At 38.3% G+C, this 20,861-nt stretch overlaps 1 protein-coding gene across 1 annotated transcript in view; it reads right to left on the bottom strand.

The window, feature by feature from the left end:
- Positions 1–20,861, bottom strand: part of ABCA4 (ATP binding cassette subfamily A member 4) — a 71,755-nt gene that overhangs the window by 34,449 nt on the left and 16,445 nt on the right. The window contains exons 7-17 of the mRNA XM_065657818.1: positions 18,963–19,052; positions 18,331–18,571; positions 16,704–16,843; positions 15,486–15,602; positions 14,572–14,769; positions 10,690–10,895; positions 9,703–9,879; positions 7,750–7,972; positions 5,754–5,975; positions 3,604–3,808; positions 872–970 (exon numbers count right to left, since the gene is read on the bottom strand). Coding sequence (XP_065513890.1) covers positions 872–970; positions 3,604–3,808; positions 5,754–5,975; positions 7,750–7,972; positions 9,703–9,879; positions 10,690–10,895; positions 14,572–14,769; positions 15,486–15,602; positions 16,704–16,843; positions 18,331–18,571; positions 18,963–19,052 — 1,918 coding nt within the window. The remainder of the gene's footprint in view (positions 1–871; positions 971–3,603; positions 3,809–5,753; positions 5,976–7,749; positions 7,973–9,702; positions 9,880–10,689; positions 10,896–14,571; positions 14,770–15,485; positions 15,603–16,703; positions 16,844–18,330; positions 18,572–18,962; positions 19,053–20,861) is intronic.

The raw sequence follows: 20,861 nt of genomic DNA, 5'->3' as shown, positions 1-20,861 counted from the left end.
AAGCCTCTTCAAAAAAAGCAGTGTGATAATCTCCTCTTTTCTGATCAAAACATGTGACCTGTGGACATATTATCAGCTGTTTACAGACCAGATTAACTCCCTTCTGGTTTATAGGTATCACCCTGAGATGAGACTGCCTTGTCAGCAGTCTGCCGCACTTGATGAAGGGTATAAGGATGGTAGTGAGAAGACTGAAGAAATTATTTCTTCATCTGTCATTTTGATTGGTTTCAGTGTTACCTTGTAAATTTAAGACAGGCTTCAAACCACAACCTTCAGCCAGCTTCTATTCCAGACATTAATAATAATTCTGCATTAATTCCTATTTAAATACAATCATCGACATGCTGTTCTTAACTACTCCAGCATCCATGCACAGAAAAAACATCTGCAAAACCAGGACGTTTGCACTCATTCCAGTTGGTGCAAACGTGGCACCAATTTTGATCTTGCTTACAAATCTAAAGTAAACAGACTTGGTGTCAAACTAGATAGAAAAGAATCAGCTTTAGACAGATGAGGGAGCTTCAGTGTAAATAAGATCAACATTGCATTTGATTTTGACTCATTTCACAAATGGTCTGTTGGGCAAAAAGAACTCCTTGAATGTCTCAAAAGGTGTTGGTTAGGGAGTGGGGGTTTGGTGTTGCTTGTAAACCTACACTTTAAAAGCTCTCACACAGAACTCACCTCTAATAACTCTAATAATAGCAGGCCACTCCAAGTTCAAAGGCACCTGCTGAGATTCCCAGTATACGGCTGTCTCTAATCTTTGCAGCAGCTCAGGTAATGGAAATGTTATGCAGTCACCTCTAAGCGGATCAGTGGTTTTGAAGTTATTTCTAAACACCAAAGTTGTAGAAGAACTCACCATCAGCACTTGCTGTTTTCTCAGCTTTTGGGTTTCTAGAGCCAAGCCAGTAAGATTCCTGCACAGGGAAATACCAAGGCTGTGGTAGACCATAGTCCCCTAAAACAAAAATAAATAGGTAAAGTGCACTTCACAAACACATTCCTCAGTGGGCACAAATTCCTCAGTGGGCACAAATTCATCTAGGCAAAGTCTGAGCTATAATTATAAACACTTGCAGTCTTAGTGCTGCATATCAGAAGGTCAAACCATCCACCAAGCACCTGACAGAACAGATTCTGTTTGCATGTATTTTTTTTTTTCTTTTGAACAGGAGTAAAATATTCAGAAAATACGTGACCTGGTTTGCCTTACCTTTTTTTAAGTAAAACATGGTTTAGAATGAAGTTACTCCCTTTTTTTAAGTAAAACATGGTTTAGAATGAAGTTACTCCCTACATGGGGACAATTTGAATCCTCACCAACCAGGCAGCAGCTGCCAAGGAACATCCCCAGCCTTACTCAAGGATTCTCTTTTAAGGCTCACTTAACACTTGGGGGTTGACATGAGTGAAAAGACCATTATATTTATACTTATTACACTGGGCCTGAATTCACAACTGGCAATGAGAAAAGAGACTCTGGCTGTTATTTCAGCTCACAGTCTTGCAGGAAAAATGACAACAGAGTAATCTTTTCTTAAGCAGAAAGGGGTTTTTTGGTCACAGGTGATTCTGTTTTGAAAAGAGAAAGTACAATAACTTATCAGTTCTTGCCAGGCCACATCAGAGTCATTGCAAGGCAATACTGTTTTCCTGGATCATATGGATTTACAGAACGCAGGGATTTGAGCTGCTATGTTTAAAACTGACACCCTTATGAACCCAGATGTTATTCACCTTGTGCTACTTATTCAAAATCAGCAACGGAAATTTGTGATGCTCACTGAAAGATGGTCAGTTTTTCTATACAAAACCCATTGTTCATGAAAGCATCTGCATATTTTTGACTTACCAAAATATCTTGTATGTCAGGCAACCACTTGTACTCCCATTAATGCACACAAATGCTTGTCTGCATCCAGAAGCAGCTTGCCTTGCACTTGCTATAGACTGGATTATAACCCTTTGAAGCTGATGGCTCAGACAACTGCTTCGCATTCAGGATGAACGCAAACCCCAAGTGAACTCCGTTATGGAGCAGAATGCTCAAATAGCTGAAGGACCATTGTACCAATGGGTGGCTGGCTGCAGAGAAAACTTGAGTAGGAGTTGGACCATATGGTTCAAAGGATTATCCAGGGAACTCGTATAGTAATCTAAAAGACTACAAAATTGATTTGGTAGGTCTGCATGTGTGTGACAGTGAAATGCTATAAGAAATTCCACAGAAACAGAGGAGCAGAAAGCTAAAGAGATACTCAGAGCAAATATTAGGAGGAACCGAAGCTAATTAATAGAAGCCCTAATAGGCATTACTTTTGTGTAAAGTGCTGGCTGAAAAAAAATGACTTGGATCTATGAGCAAAGAAACTCTTGTCATTTAATTCCTGCTGTGCTCATGGAAATAGTACATTGTCCATTCTTTTTTAAATAAACAAAGTTGCAAAATGAGCTTCTCCAAAGAGGAACTTTTAGGAAAGTTACTGCAAATCAGCTTTGAAAATAAGTATGTTAAAATTGCATTAAACTTATTTGTGAGGACACATCTCTTAAAAACTGAAAAGGCATAAATTTGGTGTAGCATCGCTCACTTTGGTAGGGACACAAAGAAAGTAGACTTAAGGTCATATTCTGATTTTGAAGCAAAATATCCTTAGATACATCTAATGTCATTTAACAAATCTTTTCTCAATTTGGATTAACTATCATAAGTGATGTGTGCAGACAAGCACCATCTTACCTTATCCATCATTAATTTTTCTCCATAGTTAGAAAATCTGCAAGACTTCAAATTCTGAGTAACCACTCAAGCCAAAAAAAAGGAAGAAAAAGCCATCTGCCAGGAAACACATTCTAGAACTGCAGTTCACATGTGGGAGTAATAAACTAATGAAAAGAAAGCTCACTTGCTTGTACAGCATGAGAGTCTGCATTATTATATTGTAACAATATTCAGTAAGAATCAAGATAACCATTTCAGCTACAAGGATAAACCATTTTCTCACAAAGATAGTTCCCCAGCTTTGTAATTGATAACAAAGAAAATCCTTTTGTGAACTTGCACTAGAACCAGGATTCCCATTTAGAAATAAATCCACACAGGAACTTTCACAGCTGCCTAGGATACAGTATATGTCTCAGGAAATAGTACCATCCTTTTAGAAACAGTTGGCCTAATGCGGTCGTAGTATATATGTGAACTAGAACTGTTATTTCTATATTTTCAAAAATATAAAAAATTCTCACTAGAAATTATTGAATCTTCTCAAAAGAAAAATAAGTACACAAATTGGCTTTTAACAGATTATATTTTTGTGAATTTATTTTCTATCTAAATTTGAAAACAGGACCAGAAATCGTATCCTCCTTCTTACTCTTTCCTCCTTTTCCATTCTTTTCAGGACTGAAATAGGAAAAAGGGAAGAGAGAAAAGCAGAAGTCCTTAATAAACCATTGGTGCTATACTGGATAAGAATCATGGTCTACAATGTCAAACACCCTTTTTGTGATAGAGAAATACTCAGAGGCTGATTAGGCTAACACAGTTTACAACAACTACCACTACTTTGCATGAATAAGAAATTGACCTACCTGGAAAAACATTATCAAGATACCAAGAAAGTATTCCATAGAGAAAAGCATCAAAAAGCATCATTTTAATGGAAAAAAGAAAACTATATTCATCTCCTTCCAAAGGACTGGTTCTGATGTTACCCCACTGTAGGCCGAGACCTTGTTCTTCATACCGTGACAAGTATTCTGTACCGAAGCCAAAAGCTACTTGAGAAAGCAAACTCTGGAATAAAGGAAAAATGACATTCGACTCAGACAGAGGGACATTTTGTAAAGCAAGCACAAAAAAGATGGCCTTTAGAGACTCAACTTTGAAGCCTGATAATACCTAACAAATGACCAAGGAAAAGTGGTTTCACTTTTATATTGGAATGGGATGTTTAATCCTCTGAATGGTGGCAATTCTAAGCAGTATTTAGCCATAACAGACAGAATAAAACCTTGACTGTAGTTTATTTAGCCACTAGGCAACCTTCACAGCTTGTTCTTTTTCATTATTGTCTCTGTTCAGAAAATACTGCAGATGCATCTAGAAGTTTGCAGTGTACACCTTCGCCTGTATTGGAGAAAGAAAATATTTCCCGAGTGTATGGGGCATGGCCTCCATGAATAACAAGACAGAAAGTAAGCCAGATGCTCAGGATAAAGAAAACCACAATTCCCCCCTCTGGTGTGTCTGCTGCCTGGTTCTCAGACAACCAACTACTAAAACAGTATAGTATCCAAACATCCTCTTCAATGTCACATGGCAAAAACAGAGCAAGAAGTGATATAGTGCTGTTTCACAGGATATGTAGTTCAGCCAGGAATGCCAGACCTTTGGAAAATGAGGGGACAAAAGGGATCCAAACAGCAACTCAGTGAACCATTGTAATAGTGTGCTAAGTAAAAAAATGTTTGGTTTTCAGCAATACAATCATTGTTCGATTACTTTACTTGTCCTTAAATTCTATTTTTTCTTCAGGTCCCCTACATCTGCACATCCTGCCCCTTACCATCCCTTGTAATTAGCTCTTCTTCAGAGACTAACCTTTGAACAACAAATATAAGACCAAATGTATCAGGAAAGAAAAATATTCATGGCTTCTGGCCAGCAAATATCCTTTCTTACATGGATGCCTCCTCCTTCACTTCAGGGTGAGAAGATAATTGCCTTTATACTTAGACTGTGTGCTAGTCTCAAGATTTCTTCCCAAATCAGAACCTGTCAGAGGCCAACCCTACTCATTTCCTAACATAATGACAGGATCAAGCTTTGTACTTTGTTGCCTTAACTGGTAGAACTAAAAATGGTACAAACAATATCTGTATAGCCCATCAGTTAAGAAAGCTAATTCATTGCCATGTTTACACTTAGTTATAGTTTTTGTAGTGTTTTGTTTTATTTTTCTTTTTTCATTAGATTTTTCTAGTGCAAGAGAAGATAGTACTTCTCTTTTAGCCAAGTTGTCAGAATGTTCAGCAAAGATGGGGAGACTGGATTAAAACATCTGCTCCCCTTCCTGATTCATTGGGCAACAGAAAATCAGTTTGAATAATTTGGTAAGTTCACAGTTCCATTTCCAGCAAGAAATTCCCGCCTCCACTGAATTGTTAAGTATCTTACCTATAATGGAAGAGAACTAATAAGGAAGCTTTGCATGGAGAATGTCTACAACTCCTTAGATGGAAGATATTTCTTAGAGCTTTGGCACTTTGGTTCAAATCCTAGCTCTATGTTCAGATAAGAAAGGAACGTTAATCTGAGGTACTCTCATACTTAGATATCACCCTGTTAACTAGGTTATAGCACATGAAAAAGATAAGTGTCCCCATTTTGTGAATTGCCTTTATATTTATTAAACAAACCAGAAGTTAAATTTGCTTTGACTTATTAGGAAATGTTCAAACCTTTTTGAACATTATGCGAATTTCCTAGTATTCAGACAGTAAAATAAATTCTACTGAATTTTCTAAAAGCCATGAAAATATCGCTTGGTCACTAGGCCTGCTAAAGGCTTACTCATTGAAATCCCTAATAATTTGAGAGAGATTCAGAAGCGTCCCTCTCTGAATCAAACAAAGCAGAGAGGAAGCGGTGTGGAATGCTTTGTTACTCACGTATACACAGTGAGAAAGGCAGCTAAAATTTGAACTCAAAGATACCATATAATCAGTGAAAGGCTTACTGCTAGGATCTTCAGATTAATAGTTATGCGGTCTTGCCAGGCAAAGCAGACAATGTGGGGGAGGTACAAGGTGAAGTAGATGACTCCACTGCAGGCAGCTGCCAGATTTGCTTTGGAGAAGAAGGTGCTGAACAAGAAACACTGCATTATTGTGGCTGTGGTGAACGTCAGGAGGAACAGAAAGAAGAGGAGTGGATTGCTATAATGTAGTACTTGTCCACACTGTAAGCAAAGGAAAACAGAAACATTTAGAAGTATTGCCACTTTCTAAACTAGCAGAAAATATCAGAATTGCCACTGACATGTGACCTGTAATGAGTAATAAGACAGTCTATTTTAGCTAATATGACTTTTAATTCTCCCAGACAGTAATGTTTCAACACCTGAGGTCATTACAATAACAAATCCTTCATTTAACTATCCCTGCTCCTGGATTGTGACTTCAGGTTAGTACAATAGGCTGTGGAGTTCATATTCATATTTGATGACTGAATTAAGATCATAACTGATTGAAAATGGACATTCTGCCCCTCTTTTAATAAGCAAATGATTCCAAGCAAGACGTGCTTGCTGAGAAATTCATACATTCTAAATAAAACTATCTGAACAATCATAATACATTTTCATTGATCTCTTCTCATCTTCTCTTCAGGCCACTTGCTTGATGTGCAAGAAAGACAACGTAAGGAAGCCTGAACAAAATGCATCTTAAAAAACTAAAATAATAGGAAAATTATAACGCTTCTGTACCTAAATGATATTAAAACTCCAGAAGCATATCACAGCTGAGGAATCCAAGTGCAGTTTCTCAGAGAAGCTTGTGTAATAACTAAACCATTTGGTGAACTTTTATTGACCTTCCTTAGAGATTTTGTAGATTAAATGCTCTCCCTCAAGAAGAGCATAGACTGCTGCTGATTATCTATTTACTCCTAAGAAACAATGTTGAGACCTATTTATAAGGCTCAACTTTGTTTTGAGCCTTATATAAGGCTCAAAGGGGTCTATAAAGTTATAAATAGGTCTCAACATTGTTGGAACATCCTAAAGGGCCTCTGAGACCAATTTCTTTATCAACCGTTGATACAATCTCTCATAAGAATGTATTTACAAAGGTGCCTCACACTGGCATAGTGAAATCCAGGAAAGGAAGTGAATTACAGGTATAAGCACATTCCTCTCTGGTATTGACTATGTCCTGATTTTTAATTAAAGCAGTGCAGCAAATGAAGTAAGCTGTCTCTACCCACCCAAGCTGTAATGGAACTGCAAGGACCTAGAACAACTCATCAGGGCAGGCTGATAATATAGAGCAGATTGAACCCTAATTATGCCTTTATACCAATAGCAGTTCCCCACATCAGAAAAGATGCAACAGCATTTTTTCTTATTAAAATGCTACAGATTTTTATAATTAAATATAGCAGCTAGGAGGAGCTTGGTTCTCAGGTAACAGAGATAGGAGAGACCAAAAGGTTTGTGATTTTGGTGTTGTTGGGTTTTCTGTGTGTGTTTGGTTTTTTGTTGTTTGTTTTGGTTTTTTTTCAGGCTATCCTGAAAGTTCTGTCCTTGCAGTCTCTTTTTTCATTGACATAGTGGCATAATTTCTAAGCAGGCAAACACTGAATATTATAAATTAATCACATATGGTGAATTACAGGATTAAAATTCTTCATATTATGATCCCTTCTGTTTAAAGCAACAATTATTTATTGTGAGATCTGCTTCTGACTACAGGACATATAACATAAGAGTAATCAGCTTGATGTATTCTTTTGTAGGAGATCCCAAAATGGCTCTTACTCGTGAATTTATCTGTCTCTGCCAAGGGCCGATGCTCTCATGAGGTCTGCTTAGAAGAATGTGCCTGCTATGGCTGCGATCAGAACAGGCCACCAGCCATTGACATTTCCCTATGAAGAGCTACTGTTCTTTCTCAACAGCAAACTGGTATCAGCAGTGCAAACACAATGAGCCTGAGAGTGGCAATCCTTACCATAATCAGCACTGTGAGGAGGAATGTGCTCACAGCCATCATGCCAAAGCTGTCTAGGAACCAAGTGCACCAAATCACCCCATTAGTTATACCCCTGTTCTTCATAGCCTCTTTCAGGCGCATTTCCTTCTCCAGCACTATACTCTTCACAGTCATGGAAACTGAATATATCCAAGCTAGCACCATGAAGATAGGAAAGGCGCGGTTTAAGGTGATCATGAAACTGCCAAAGCAAGAAGGGAGAAATTAATTAAATTTAGGTAAAACAGAGAAATATTGAGATGAAAAGCAAGAATGAAAAGGAGAAGGGGTGGTGAAGAATGCATTTATTAAACATGGAAGTAGAAATTCTCAGTCTAAACATCAATAACACATCGCCATTGAACTTCACAAGCAACCTAAATATTAATGAACTAATGGTTGCTGCACTCCCATGAGACAGACGTTATTTCTATTTTACAAAGAGGGTCTAAGGGTTACTGAAGGCTAGAAAACATGTAGTGGCTCATGAAAACGCATCTCTCAGTGAATTGCCATAGTCCTTTCAATGTGATGCGGATCAGAGCACCCACAGTCCCTCTGCCTCCATGTAGCCATAAAACCCCCATGCACCCAGGAGCACAGTCTCTTTCTTTTTTCATTACAGAGCAACGAACCGCCTCTTTCTCATTTAGCTTCTTTATCCTGCTCTTCACCAGGGAAAGAAACTCCTGGTGCCTGAGATAATGAACTGCAGCCACGGCCCTGGAATACTTTGCTAGATTCAAAAGAGATTTAAGACAAAAACCCGTCAATCTGCATAAAAACCATGGGCAGGAATTAGGGAGAAGAAGGTTAGAGAACACCAGGTTATCGTTGAAAACTGTAGCATCCACAAGGGAAGGAAAAGGGCTGATGTTAACAGAAACAAATGCCATATATCCAGTTTGATTGCAAATACTAGTCATGTAATTATAAAAGGAATCCTGTTTAGGGATGTGGTTAGGATTATGGAAAGAAAGAGTTTCAAGCGCCTAAATTGTCTGGGAAGTCTGCAAGGCCTGTAGGTATCTTCAAGGACCAAAACCTACACCTTCGTGTATTGGTATATCCAGATATGATTAAGCCTAGGGTTAGGGTTTGGTAATACACTTGAAGAGACTGGGTTGTTTAATTCTACAAAGCTTAACAAAGATAGCAAGAGAAATACCAATTCCATTGTGACAAGCGTTTCCTGTTCAATTTTTCTTTAGGAAATGATTCTCTGGATTTAAAGAAATCTGAGTTTTAGACATGTAATTAGGGAAGACAGGCTTACTACCTTCAGTGGATCCTGCACAGTTAACTGAAGGATGCAGTGTTTGTTCTAACATGGGTCATTGCTTTGTGTTCAGTTTTGCTACAGGCACCGGTCATATACTATAGCATGAGGCTTAGTTTTAGTTAGATAAAAACTTTTTAAAATATCACATTTTTGCTGGGTCCTGTGTAATCACAGGGGTCATTCCAGGGCTGACATGGTAGGGATCAAAGCATTATAGTTGGTGTGCTCTGTTGACAACAGATTCTTGGCTGTAATTGGTGTGAAGGTTTAGGTTAGGTTACTCTTATTGCCTGGAAAAGTAACACAAAAAAAACCCAGATAATTTTTTTTTATTTTGTGTGATATGCAAAATTGGAAGAAAACTGCTGGTTTTAAGGGGCCACTGTTTTTTGTTCATTTCAGGTCTGGACACTTGTTACTTGGATGCAACAAAAGACAGGATTGGGATTAGGGGTAGAATCTTAGCAGAGGTGGCTTCTGGAGTCTGGGTTATGGCAGGATAAGGAAAAGAATAAATTCATTCAGTTATGTCTCAGTTATTGCTCTTGCATGTATACCTTAAGAGTAGGGTTAAAACTGGTGTTTGAGAGTCTTAAGGCATCCAGCAAACCAAGTATTCATCAGAATTAAGACAAACTGCTTTTACTCACACATCATCCACAAAACATGGATATGGCATTTGCTGCAGATAAATTCCTAATGGCACTTCAGTGTTGGTCTGGGTCTTTATAATCCCATGCTCAATCATATCTTGGAGATATGCAAAGCCTCCCCAGATATAACGTAAGTCATCCACAGGATCAGCTCTTGGACCAGGATCCCAGTACCTCAAAAGAAAATTCACACAGAAATCATTCAGGTAAACAGTGGCTTTAGGAAGCGGGGGGTGGGATGAGGGTGGAAATAAATAAATAAATGAATAAATCTTAGCTGCTGAAATTGCACAGGCACTGCTTGGAGTTGTCTTTTCTAGATTTCTGTTGTCAGGCCACGTTGCTTGAGAAAGTATATGACCTGGAAGGTTCTTTCATTTCCTTTAATTTTCTCTACACTGACGCAAACCAGCAGATTTGGCCAAAAATGTACATAAATTGATCATGTAGCAGAGTAACTGTTCTAGAATATAAATAGCTGTATTTGGAATATGGTATCCTTGGAAAGTAAACTGGAATAGTGATTCCAACTACCAGACACCATTATATTCCTCTGTGTAGACAATCCTGAGAAATTATTTCTGCTATCCCTTTAAGTAAGTCCATTTGAGGGGGACTTGAAAAGGAATAGCAGAAGTTCTGCTGTCTAGGTGGAGAAGAGCTGGGTCACAATCCACGTAGGACTTCCTTGTCTTTGTCTCCCAGTGATGGAGCCAACTAAAAACTTCAGCAGGATACTGAGGAGGTTTTGAGCAGTCTCATTCCACTTGCCACATATCCATACCCATACAACTGCCTGCTCTATGGCCTGTCACAAGAGTGACACCACTTGTGTCAGTACCGGGTAACTGGAGATGGATTCTGCACTGCATTACATATTAACTGTTGGTGAATACAATTGGATTTCATGCATGTATCCAATGTCCTCATGTCTCTCATACTCATGTTATGGCAGGCAAGAACTGAGAAGGAACCATCACTAACCTGTCTTTGATTTTGTTTGTTTTCTCCACGGCATCTATGTCCATCCGGATCTTGTATTTCACATGTGGTGGAAGAGTGCTTCTTGTAGGCTCTATGTCTGGAAAAACTACACCTGCCCAGAATTTGTTTTCCTGCAGCAGATGAAGGGCTTGATGAGTGAGTTGAGTTTCATTAATATAACCTTCAAATTTATCCAGGGTCAAGCACTACAAATAATCACAATGAGAAAAATCACAGGGAAATAAACCAGTAAGATGTATACATTAAAGCAAACATCAGTGGTTGAAAACAAAATAGGAAAGTAGATTCATCTGAAGTAGTTGCTGAAACTATTAAAAGTTGACTCTCTTCCTTCTTCCTCAAATATTCCCCATTCTCAGTCTAATTCTTATAATGAATTCAAAACACACGGCATTATCAATACCTACTCAGAAACATCATTTATTCCTATTTAATACCAGTCAACTAGTCAGTTGATCTTTCTGATAATACTCTGTCCCTGCTGGATTCTGACATGATTAACCTGCTGCCTTAAGTTAACGTGCTTCGACTATCTTGGTAATAAAAGACAGTTTACCCTTCACGGCAAACTGTCTTCTTTCTTAGTCTCTGTCATTATTATGAAATGTATTATTATCACTCCATACAGAACACACCAAGTCCTAAAAATCTAAGCCCTTTATATCATCCCATTTAACCCCTACTTAACAGGCATTGTAAGACAAGAAGATTGTGAGCACTACAAACTCTGTCATTAGATATCTCTAATATTACAGACTTATGCTTGTATATTTAGCTTCCCAGTCATTGTGATGGTAACTAATACAACCCTTCGGAACTAGCAAGATATAACTAGAGAATAAAAGTATTAAAGCTCTTGGTGGACTGGGAAGATACTTATTGACTTACCCTGCTTCATAAAATTCCAGGAGGTTAACTTGTTTGATCTTATCTTCTTGATCATCTCCTGCAGGTCAGTAACCAAAAATTGCTCCACATCAAAGTGCTCATACAGACGACTTGCTATTTAATGGACAGACATCTTAAAGACTCCTTTATTTAACCCTTCCCTGTGCTAAACCATGCTCTGTTTCCTTTAAAACTTGACGTGTCATAGTTTAATGGGATCTATATGAAAACATATTTTTAACTGGCAGCAAAACAAAACAGTGCTTAAATTGATAACTTCATTATTTTGTAGCTTCACTCTTCCTGGTGTTTTGCAAATGTTCAGTCTCCTAGTCTGGTTTACAAAATTGAACTACACATAATTTCATATCAGAAAACAAAATAAAGTAGAAAGTCTTTCTGTTTTGTATGCCAGAAGAGGAATCAAATTAGACTGACGGCTCAGGTTGTATTAATTTCTTGGGGATAAGCTTATCCCACATTGTTAACTGAATTCTGGAACTCAGTTTAGCTCTTGCCGGAGTGTCAGCAGGACTTTGCTGTGGAACTGTGTCTTTGCAGTGTCTGGAGGACTACTTGCTGTTTCTTTGTTATGAGAAATTATTTTCAAGGCACTTGTTGCAGCTGCAGAACTCATGTAGTTCTCCAGGGGAATCTGTGGGAATGGCACTGGCAAAGTACTGACAGGCAACTGAGTTTGTCTAGATTTTCACTGCAGAATAGACTGACTGGACCAGGCTGAGGACCAGTATGGGCTCTTATCCAGGGCTCCAGTGTTTGAACAGAAACCACAAATGCTTATAGATCTTCTGCGTTAGAATGAAACCAGAGCTTGTATAAGAACATAGGCTAAGACACAAGTCTTGCAACAATTCACACAATTTGAAAGTGAAAAGAGATTTTTATATTGTAATCAACTACCCAAACCCTAGGATTTATTTCTCTTGACATTAACTTGACATAACTCTTGACATTCTCTTGACATTAACTGCCTTCAAAACCAAGGCTGAATGCTCTACCTAGGTTTCTTTTCAGTGAATTGAAACACAGCTTGTGCTTTCATAAACCTCACTATATCAAAATTAATTCATCAGCCACTTGAGGAAATTATTTCAGATCTTCTCCCAGTAATTACTTAACAGTTTTAAATGGTCCAATGAAGGTGAGAAAACCAAAACTACAATACTAAGAACAGGTTTGGAAGATAAAACCAGAACATAATAATCATAAAGAGGTGACTACGTAACTCTCACAAACAGTTTAGCTGTTCTGCAGCCTCAGGTTATCAAGGGGAAGAACAGGAAATTCTTGAGGTGGTGAGGATGAGCAGTCGGTGCATAATTTGTGGGATTCTCTGCTGCACCACAGCTTGCAGCAGAGATCTGGAGTCTTCCAGGATAGTTGCTGGCAGCACACCTCTCCTCATTGCATACTGTGTGAAGGAGTAGGGTGTCCCTGAAAGGGACCTATTTGTTCCCATTGTGCTTGGCACAGTGTGAAAACATTCTCAAATGCTAATAACTCAGTGCAAACAGCAGACTTAAAAGAATAAGCTAATTTCAAAGAACTTTGGGACACAAAGATCTATTTACCAGGTACAGTAGCTGCCCTGATATTGTGTATGTTCCAGCACTGACCTGCTGCAAGCAATATATTTCACTCAGCTTGAGTAAGAAATAATTCTATTAACATGATGAAACAAGATCATCAGAACCATCAGAGCTTTGTGCAAAAGCTTTACTGTTCCCTCTTGTAATAGCTAGAGGGAGGCAGACAAACTCTCAGTTCTTGCCTTCTTGCAGAGGATGAATGATTTTTTAGGCTGAACTGGATGGGGATTAGGAGAGCTAGGCTTGTTCCTGTTGATTACAACTAGCTAGTTTGGGGCTCAGCTTATTTAACCATTAAATAGTAACTAAATATTTACTTTTCTTTCAGAGGTGCTTGTACGATTTAATCCATCTCTGTAAAGACCGTCATATGGCAGATGCTAGGTATTGAGTTCCCAAGTATTAATATTACTGCCAACAGCAACAGTTTTTTAAACTCCCAGACTTGATCTGCAACATTGCAGGGTCCACTAGTTTTGCCTGGGCTTGTAAATTTACACAAAATAGTTGGCATTTCATTTGTCTAGCTTAGCAGGAATCCACCCCATCTCTGGTCCAGTTCTAAACACATCTTTACTTGCAGTCAGAAATATACAGGATAAAAACCAAACAAACCAACCTCCTGGTGTCACTTGGCTCTGGGAAGGAATGGATGCAGCAGTCTGCCCAACCCTCTAGAAAAATAGAACTTTTTTTGCACTGGGCTTAGTCTGAGTCTGATGAACTCATCAGTAAGACTGCCCCTATCAGAGTAACCTCTTACTAAAAGTATCTTGCAAAGTATTTTTATAATGGATTGGTATTTTCATCAAAATTTTTAGCATTTTTTACTTATGTAATGAAACTTCACCTCACTTTCTGCACTGTGGCTCTCAAAAAGCCTCTGAAAACCTGACTAAAACCATGGCAGCTTAAAGAAGGGTGTTACAGATTCCAGGAAAGAGACACAGAGAGCTTGTCAGAAGTGGCTACAGAACTAGTGGAAACTCCCTCATTGGTTTCAACAGAATTTTTATCAGGTGCTTAAAAACCTGAAGAGGCACTTATCAAAGAACTATTTCTCTGATCCTGGTCTTGCTGAAATTAGTGGCTTGCCAGTTTTAAGTATTAAAAAAAAATGTCTCCTTGAGGTTTTTTACTCACTTTCTACCTCTCAGCAGTTTGTTCAGACATTTGTATTCATGTTCTTGTACTGCTGTATTATTTTTAAAACATGCTTTTAATATCGAGATTAAATCTGAAACAAATGAAGATGTCTTATGATTTTAACCTTCCTGCATGTTGCCATAGACCCCAAGTACTGCCTACCCTGCTTTAAGATATTCTCTACATGTGTTCCCAGCAGCGGGAGGGCTGACCTTACCTCCAGATACTGGCTGAGCAAACGCAGAGCTTGATCTGCAGTACGGAAGATGTTCCTCCAGTCAAAGTCTGCCATTCCCTTCTCCCGGCTCCCTGGCGACCCATTGTGGAGAAAGTTGATTATATGTTCAGCAGTTAAGCCTTCAGCACCCAGTTGGCTGTTCAAGAAGTTCCTCACTGTAGGGTGCTTCAGAGAGTCCTAAGGAAACACATTCACTACAATGATCCTCTCCACATGCTCTGTTTAGCTAGAAAGGTTTCCATTTCAATAGCTCTTCCTGAGCTATGACGTAGTACAAAAGGGTATGCTAAGGAATTAATTTTATAAATGGGCAACTGCATAGCTAAACTGGAGGTGAGAGTTGAAAAATGGATGAAAGGAAATTTATCCTTGACAATTTATTGCATTATTTCCTTATAAGCAAGAGGATAAATGTAATAAATATCTAATATAGAAGAGTGTAGACAAAACAAATGTTTTCTCTAGTATGAACTGCTTTATAAATTTTAACTACAGGTATTACTTGCAGGTGATCAATTCAGATCTAAGGGATGTGGAAATAAGCAATTTCCTAAGGTACTAAATTGCTGGGCCCAGCAAAAACATAGTCCTGCTGCCTTTTTTGCCTGTGCAGAACTCAAGAAAATAAAGTAGTCTGTTCTTGAAGGACATTTTGGAAAGACAGGGAAGCAGCAATTGCTGCATTTATTAAGAAGTCATTAGCCAGATTCTAGAGAGCATCCAGATCTGAAGTTTTGTCACGGAGACACTATAATGCATCCAAGCTCAGGAACCAGTCCAACAGCCTTAAAGGCCACAGATTCTTTGATGCAAAGGCTGTGCTTCCAGCCGAACCTTCCAAATTCATTCTGTTTTCCCTTAGTAAAAATAAAAGATGCTAAGTTATAACATACACGGATCATATTCATTTGTAGGCTGTTTTGAAAGAAGTACCACAGCTGAGGTCCTATTTCTTCCCAAGCTTTTGTCAACAGTCTGAGGCGTTCAAGTTCCTCAAACGTAGAGTTTGCCTGAGAAATAAAACAGCAGAAAAGAGTGGTAGAAAGCTAAGGAGATAAACAGAATTCATGATCCAGCCATTCAGTGATAGTGAAACCCTTAACTTACATATGTTGTAGTTTTTACCTTCAATACTTAATAAACTTGTTAAAATAGCAGAAAGGTTAATAATCCTCAGAAAAAGAATTTGTAAAATCCAACTGGAATCAAAGTAACTTAGGATAAATTTATGTTGTATATGTAATAGAAAAAGAAGTGCACATTAACACCAATTAACTTCAATTTCTTTAAATACTCAAGTTTCAGGCAGGAGGATTTCTTATTTTTCCCCTTGACTATTTCTCTCCGTTAAGTACTACAAAGAAAGATGGTGATGTAGGTAGATGAATAAATGGGAGGCAGTTGGAGAAGACAGATACTCCCATAGTTTAGTTATTAATTAAGATTTGAAATGTTGGGCTGCTGTAAATCCAACGTTTTCCTGTATAAACTATGAGCAGCGGTTCTTCTGTGCCTTACATGGACATTGAGAGTAAAGTGAATTACTGGTTATGAGGTGGCCAAAACCAGGGTTATATGTGACCTTGATTTAACTGCTCAGATTCACCCTACTTCAGGCACTTAGCTGAAGAGTCCAGGCTCCACCCTATTTTCATGAAGGGAAAATTATTTATCATTTCAACATATATAATACTAAACCATGATGCTGCTATTGGTTTGTTATCTCTCAGTGCTAGGTCTCAATGACTCTATCCAAGCCTCATGGCTGCTCCATTTAAATAGTTACTGGCACAGAGCTGCTGATGTTCCTATGTCTGTAAAATACATATAAACATTACTATTGTTAGTACTGTAAATGTGGAATCATGCCAAGAAAAGGCTACTTGAGCTGGAAAAAGCACGTAGTGTGGACCAAGATGGGATGAATCAGTGAAGATGTCTCCTGGGTTTTTTTAAACAAAGAGTAACTGTCCCTCCTCTGATGACCATCAGAAAAATAGAGTTCTGAGAATAAAACCTGATTAGGTTGAAGTAGCTGTGTGACCTCTTTTCAAAAGATGTTCCTAGGATGCATTTTTCAGAAAAATACATTTGTGTATTTCAAAACTTACATTTTTTAGTATTTGCCGTACAGAAGGTGAATCAGGAGCAAAGAGAATTTTTCCCATCAGCAGGGGCTTCACAGCACTCCAGGCTATTTTGGTTAAAGGGTTTGATTCCAAGTTCTGGATCAATGCATTACAAAAGGGTGCTAAAGACAGAAAGACAGTCTTTATGTAACCCTACTCAAATCCCATAATACATAATGTCCTGCAGGGCTTTTTACTGTCAATATGGACAGTTTAAAGCATTTTGAATCTGAATGGGTTAAGCACATTCTGCAATGTAGAAGTACGAAGTCTTAATAGATGCAAAAGACTATTAAGTAGATATTAGACTAGTAAAGTAGACACCATGGAAATTGTAAGAGCAAACACAAATAAACATAACCATTTGAAAGTTGTCGTTATTTATAAGGTATTTCAAATGGAAAGAAACTAGACAGCTCAGATCTTATTGAACAATTTTGAGCTCTAAATGCTTTTCTCCTTTGTATTGCAGTTGATACTGATAAAAAGCTGGGTTTTTTTCTCCTATTAGAGGTTAATCCTTACACAGTATAAACTATTGGAGTGGAGATCCAGCAGGCTTGGATGTTGAACTCGAGAACAGTTCAGAACCGGATCCTACAATAATTCAGAATTAAACATTTTAATGTAAACATTTCTATCTTTCTACTGCACTATGAAGTAATTAGTTTACTTGGATAGCCTTCGACTATTTTGTTCCCTGGCTGAAGAAATGGGAGTACTGGGCCTTTCACAGGTCTTTTGAAGGTTCAGACGTAAGTAGAACCAACAGTGAAAGGTAGCAGCCTCTCTACAGGCAAAGTGCTCACCTGTACTTTGTAAACCACACAACCACATTTATCATAGCAGAAGTGACGCAGAAATCTACTACCAGCTATAATACAGCTGTTAGTACAGAAAAAAATGCTGGTGGTCTCAATGTAAGGAAAAGCTAAAGAGGCAAACAGGAGACACAATAAAAAGATAAAATAACAAATGGTAGAAGAGATAAAATTGGTTCCTCTTTGTATTCTTTTGTATTACAATAGCAAGAAGATAGGTGAGGAAATCAAAGCAAAAAAACTGGTAAACTGAAATACTTTCTATGTAAGATTAAATTATGCTGTATATATATATGCTATAATTGAATATATGTATTTGTGTGCAGGAAGGGAACAGCTGCCATATATCAAACTGAGTATTATTTCAAAGAAGAGGTTCTAAAATTCCTGTGCTCCAGGCCATCAATCAAGTTGAGACACTTTGAAAAAAATTATCTTGGATAAAAGTAATTCCAGAATGCAGTACTGTATTTTCCTGACCTTCTTCAGTAGCATCTAGTTCTTCCTGATATCAGTAGCACATATTAGAAGATAAGAGAGAGGGACTGTCTTAATTATGATGATGACAATGTTTATGCCTTCAGATTGAAAGGAAATGCATATTTCTATCAGTTCTCAATTCTTGGGCTTCTCTGCTTCCAGTCATGAAATAGGAAGTAAAGCCATTTCACCTGTCTCTAATTTCCTAAATCAACTGCTTAAAATGTTATTTTATAAAAGCAACAGTGGTATTCTAACATAAGGTGCACTGTCTACAGTCTCAGTAATGGTTCGGTGGAAAAACTTACTGGTTGTATTATCATAAATATAACTGGATTTCTTCCTTGTTGAGTCAATCCCCAGGAAAGCTTTGTAGTTGTTATCTTCATACCAGTTGAAGGAAAGTACTCTGGATCCACCTCCTTCTGGGTAGCCACAGAAAAGATCAGACAGTGAGCTCACCAAGTGGCCTAAGGATTCCGGCCTTCCGTGTTGTACAAAGGGTTGCAGCACCATCAAAAGGTTCTGAACGCTTGGCTTCCTGGCTAGCTGCAGCAAGACAAGACTTTGTTAATCGCAACCCTCAAAGCAGGCAAGTATTTGGTAAGGTCTCAGTGTGCCCAGACTGGTAAATCATGGCTGCAGTCAGAACCTCATCCATTTATCACCTCTGCCCTGGTCACAGGCACCATTTGCAGTTTTGTTCTCTCATGCCTTTTCTGAAGAAAGGAATATACTTCATATAATAATTGCCAATGCTTATGTCTACATTTATTTTGTAATGAGAGAAAAGCTAATTTCTAAGGAATCGACTCTTCCCAAACAAGTCTATTTTCTTCCTGATAAAGCAGATAACTGGAAAATAAAAAGAACAAAGGAAAAGGAAGACTATGCACTACCCAGAAAAGTGATGTCATCTACATATTATTAGACCACTTACCTTTTGCATCACTTGAGAGACATTAGACAGCACCCTCCCCCAGATCTTCAGGTCAGCGCCTGGTGAGTTTCTGTCCAACACAGTGGGAAGCTGTGAATAAATCAGAACTACAGATGAATTTTGTACATGACAACAGTTATTACAGTGACAGAAAAAAATCCAAATGTCACAAATCCAGTACCCATGTGCGGACTCACACAACAGCCTGCGGAAGTGTTCTTACTAATATGAGGCTGGAATGGTCACAGGCCACTGAAAATACAGTTTGGGATTTGTTCTGCTTATCTAAGCCCACCATGCGAAAAGATGTAAAAATGGAGGATGAATGCAGGAATTGCAATTTCTGAGAAGCTGCTTCTCACTGAGGCTATTCTTCCAGTAAGATGTACAGACTATTGGTAACTTCTGAATTTAGCAAAGGTTGTGATATAGATGCCCCCGTTGGCCAAGAAGGTAAATAACTGGTAGTATTTTACATTTGAGAGATTTCCTGGTTTTGGAGACAGTCTGCTCCTCGCTGTCTGTCAAATCGGAAAGAAACCATTACTCCTGACTCCTGCACACTGGCCGAATGACATTTCCAGCAGAATTTAATGCTTTCATTATGACTGGATTCTTAAGAAACAGGTGACACCATGTGTGCTCTCACATACCACTTTGCTTGGATCACTGCATCCTTCTTTGTCAGCTGTCTAAAGAGTCACATATGCGCTTGGAGTTAGCACTCTTGAGGCTTTCTCAGGCATCTACTTCTTCTGGTGTTACAATGAAATATAAAGCTGGAATTTCACATAGCTAGACTGTACTATTTATGAGATAAGCCCCTAAAAAGACTTCCCCAAAACTGTGTAGCTAAACGCCCTGCTGATTCCCTGCCACTCCTTTCAGTCAGTAGGTGGTTAAGAAAACAAAAGACAGCTGTACCATGTAGATACCTGGCAGGGAAATCACAAAGCCAAGAGTTTTTATGGAAAGCTTACATTAGCATGTTCTGATCTGTCACTTGTGGTTCAGGCAGGAAGCATACACACAAAATACTTCAAAATACACTTTTCCTTTGTCCCCTAAGGGGAATCAGTCTCTGCAAAGATTATATGGGATTCTTGGGGCACTTGCCTTAACTTAGCCTTTTTGAAACTGTGAGCAACAGGTATTTGAAACAATCTGAAGCAAACCAAAGAAAAGTCTGGGATAACAAATAGCCTTATCCTTTCAGCTAGAGGAAAATAAAAGAGAAATAGGGGCAAAATGACACGTTTGCTCCTAAGTATTATTTCTTGCAGGAGGCATTCAGTATTAATCAGGTCTTAATAGAAATGTCCTAAAATTACTGAATTTGTACTCAGCTAGTTCATGTTCTATAGAAGCACAGGTAAGACTGGAACAGCAGACATTATATACAAAATATACTCTCATCTGACCAGCGTAGCAGAGCATACAGTTGGGAATGTTTGTTGACCCTGGGCACAGAGCAGGATGAAAGCTTTCCCCAAAATATTTATCCAACTATTTTCATATTTGCTGGATGTGAATATGGTGTCATGAAAAAAAGGAAGAGCAGAAACATTGAAGAGTTTCTTTCCAACAACAGAAGGCCCACTTCTGGAATCCACAATCCACTGCCCATCCTACAATAAGACCTGCTCTGCAAAAACAGATGCTGGTATGTGATTGGTTACAATGTACAACTGTAAGAGTGCAGAAAATAGGCTGGGTCTTGAATACAGAGGTATTTCTAATGTAGGAGTTTTAAAACTAATGTAGAATTTTAAAAAGCGCAATGAATTTTCATTCTGCATGTGTCACTAAGTGTAGATGTAAACTCAGTTTGATTACATATCAAGTGCATGTGGTGATACTAATGAAAGCAGCTGTTTCAGCAACATGTGTCTATGCTTA

Source organism: Caloenas nicobarica, chromosome Z, assembly GCF_036013445.1.
Source record: "Caloenas nicobarica isolate bCalNic1 chromosome Z, bCalNic1.hap1, whole genome shotgun sequence".
Lineage (NCBI taxonomy): Eukaryota > Metazoa > Chordata > Aves > Columbiformes > Columbidae > Caloenas > Caloenas nicobarica.
The sequence above is the reverse complement of the archived record's forward strand: the minus strand, read 5'-3'. Positions and strand labels throughout refer to the sequence as shown.